The sequence below is a fragment of the Cyprinodon variegatus genome, unplaced genomic scaffold, assembly GCF_000732505.1.
Source record: "Cyprinodon variegatus isolate N-32 unplaced genomic scaffold, C_variegatus-1.0 Scaffold779, whole genome shotgun sequence".
Taxonomy (NCBI): Eukaryota; Metazoa; Chordata; class Actinopteri; order Cyprinodontiformes; family Cyprinodontidae; genus Cyprinodon; species Cyprinodon variegatus.
This window is the reverse complement of record NW_015151232.1, coordinates 203,994-205,591: the sequence shown is the minus strand read 5'-3', so window position 1 is coordinate 205,591 and position 1,598 is coordinate 203,994. Positions and strand designations below refer to the sequence as shown.

The following is a 1,598-nucleotide window of genomic DNA, read 5'->3' as shown; positions in this document are numbered from 1 at the left end:
TAGCCTTTAGACACAACATAAATTTTTCATGCACTGCCAAAAAACAAAATAACTTTACTCTCTTTTGTAAATCACATTACGACAAATTTTCCTCTATAGATCATAAAAATCTTAAAAACACTGAATAATAATAGTATACTATGTAAATATATATTATTCAAAAAACATAATCTTATAATATTTTAATATAAAACTTTGTTTATCATATTAATATTTAATTGCAAAATATCTAACTTTGCATACATCTCATCCAGTCGGAGTTCAGTTTAAATAGTTTTTAATCAGAAAAAATCTTTGTAATCTAATGTAAAGGTAATTTAAGAATTTGTTTTGGTCTTTTAAGTGTTTGTGACATGGAAGATTATTGTAATATTATCTCTGACTCGTCTTCCATGTGATTAAAAAGGAGATCTAAGGTGCCTCCTATTCATTCTGACAGCAGCTTTCTGCACTGTGGTCTGATCCAAGATGGCCGCCCTCTAGACATGTCGACCAGATTCCAATGAGGCCTCTACATATATAATGTCTATGATTAACATAATGTTAATCATAGACATTATATGTTAACATTAATTTGGATTTCTGAAGAGAGGAATATTAGAACTCTGCTCTTTGAAGGTTATTACTTCATAAATCCGTCTCTATCTGCCGCGCTAACTGCTAGCATGACGTTTAGTTTAATTCCCCCCACTTACATGATGTCTGATCATCCTCTAGGTTCCCACAACACCCCCTCCCTGTGGGCGGGGACTAATGGTGGGGGGGTGTTTGCCTACATTCTCAGCGTCCCTCCTGTAGAGCGTAGAGCGGATGAACCTGTTACCGCTCAGCCAGGTGAGTCTGAGCGTTTGTTTAGAGCTCTGTTCAGTTCCGCTTCCTCGTTTTATCGTTTCTATCTGGTTTATTTCAGCCAAGGAGATCCAGCTGATGCACCGGGCCCCCGTGGTTGGAATCGTGGCTCTGGATGGTCACGGCGTTCCTCTACCTGAACCGCTGGAGACGGCCCACGACCTGGCCCGCTCACCTGAGATGCACGGCTCGCATCACCTGTTGGTCGTCTCTGAGGAGCAGTTTAAGGTCAGAGGCCAGAACAGCAAACATGGTGGTTTGATAAGCTTAAGGTTGGCGTGTTGGGTTATTCTGAACGCAGCGGCCTGAATTTCACCTCAGCAGGGACTAATTTAAACGTTGCAGCACGCTGCGCTAATGCACTGACACCCTGATCTCCCCTCATTTAGCTCACTCTAGCTTCTTTGGTTTGTTTCTTCTTGTAAATGGGGGGGGGCCTTCATTTCAGAGAAATATCTAATTGACCCAAACGCTGCGTTTTATGGAGTAGGAAAGGTTCCCTCCCAGCCGCACCGTGGCCTCCCCCAACGCTGCCTTCAAAAGCTGAGAGTCTGAAGAATTTATTTGCTATACGTTGAACAGTTTCATAGATTTCATTTCTCTAGATCGCTTTTCTGTTGCTCATTTAATTTAGGAGGATCAATGCATCCATATTATCAGGAGCAAAAAAGCTTGATAATTTCGAATAATTGTGAGCATCTGTTACTCCACCACTCGTCACCGTTTGTTAGCCTGAAGTGAACTGTTGT

The 1,598-nt window shown here is 41.2% G+C and overlaps 1 protein-coding gene across 1 annotated transcript in view; it reads left to right on the top strand.

The window, feature by feature from the left end:
• llgl2 (lethal giant larvae homolog 2 (Drosophila)) overlaps positions 1–1,598 on the top strand; it is a 25,211-nt gene that overhangs the window by 15,749 nt on the left and 7,864 nt on the right. Inside the window, exons 14-15 of the mRNA XM_015396172.1 lie at positions 718–834; positions 911–1,077. Coding sequence (XP_015251658.1) covers positions 718–834; positions 911–1,077 — 284 coding nt within the window. The remainder of the gene's footprint in view (positions 1–717; positions 835–910; positions 1,078–1,598) is intronic.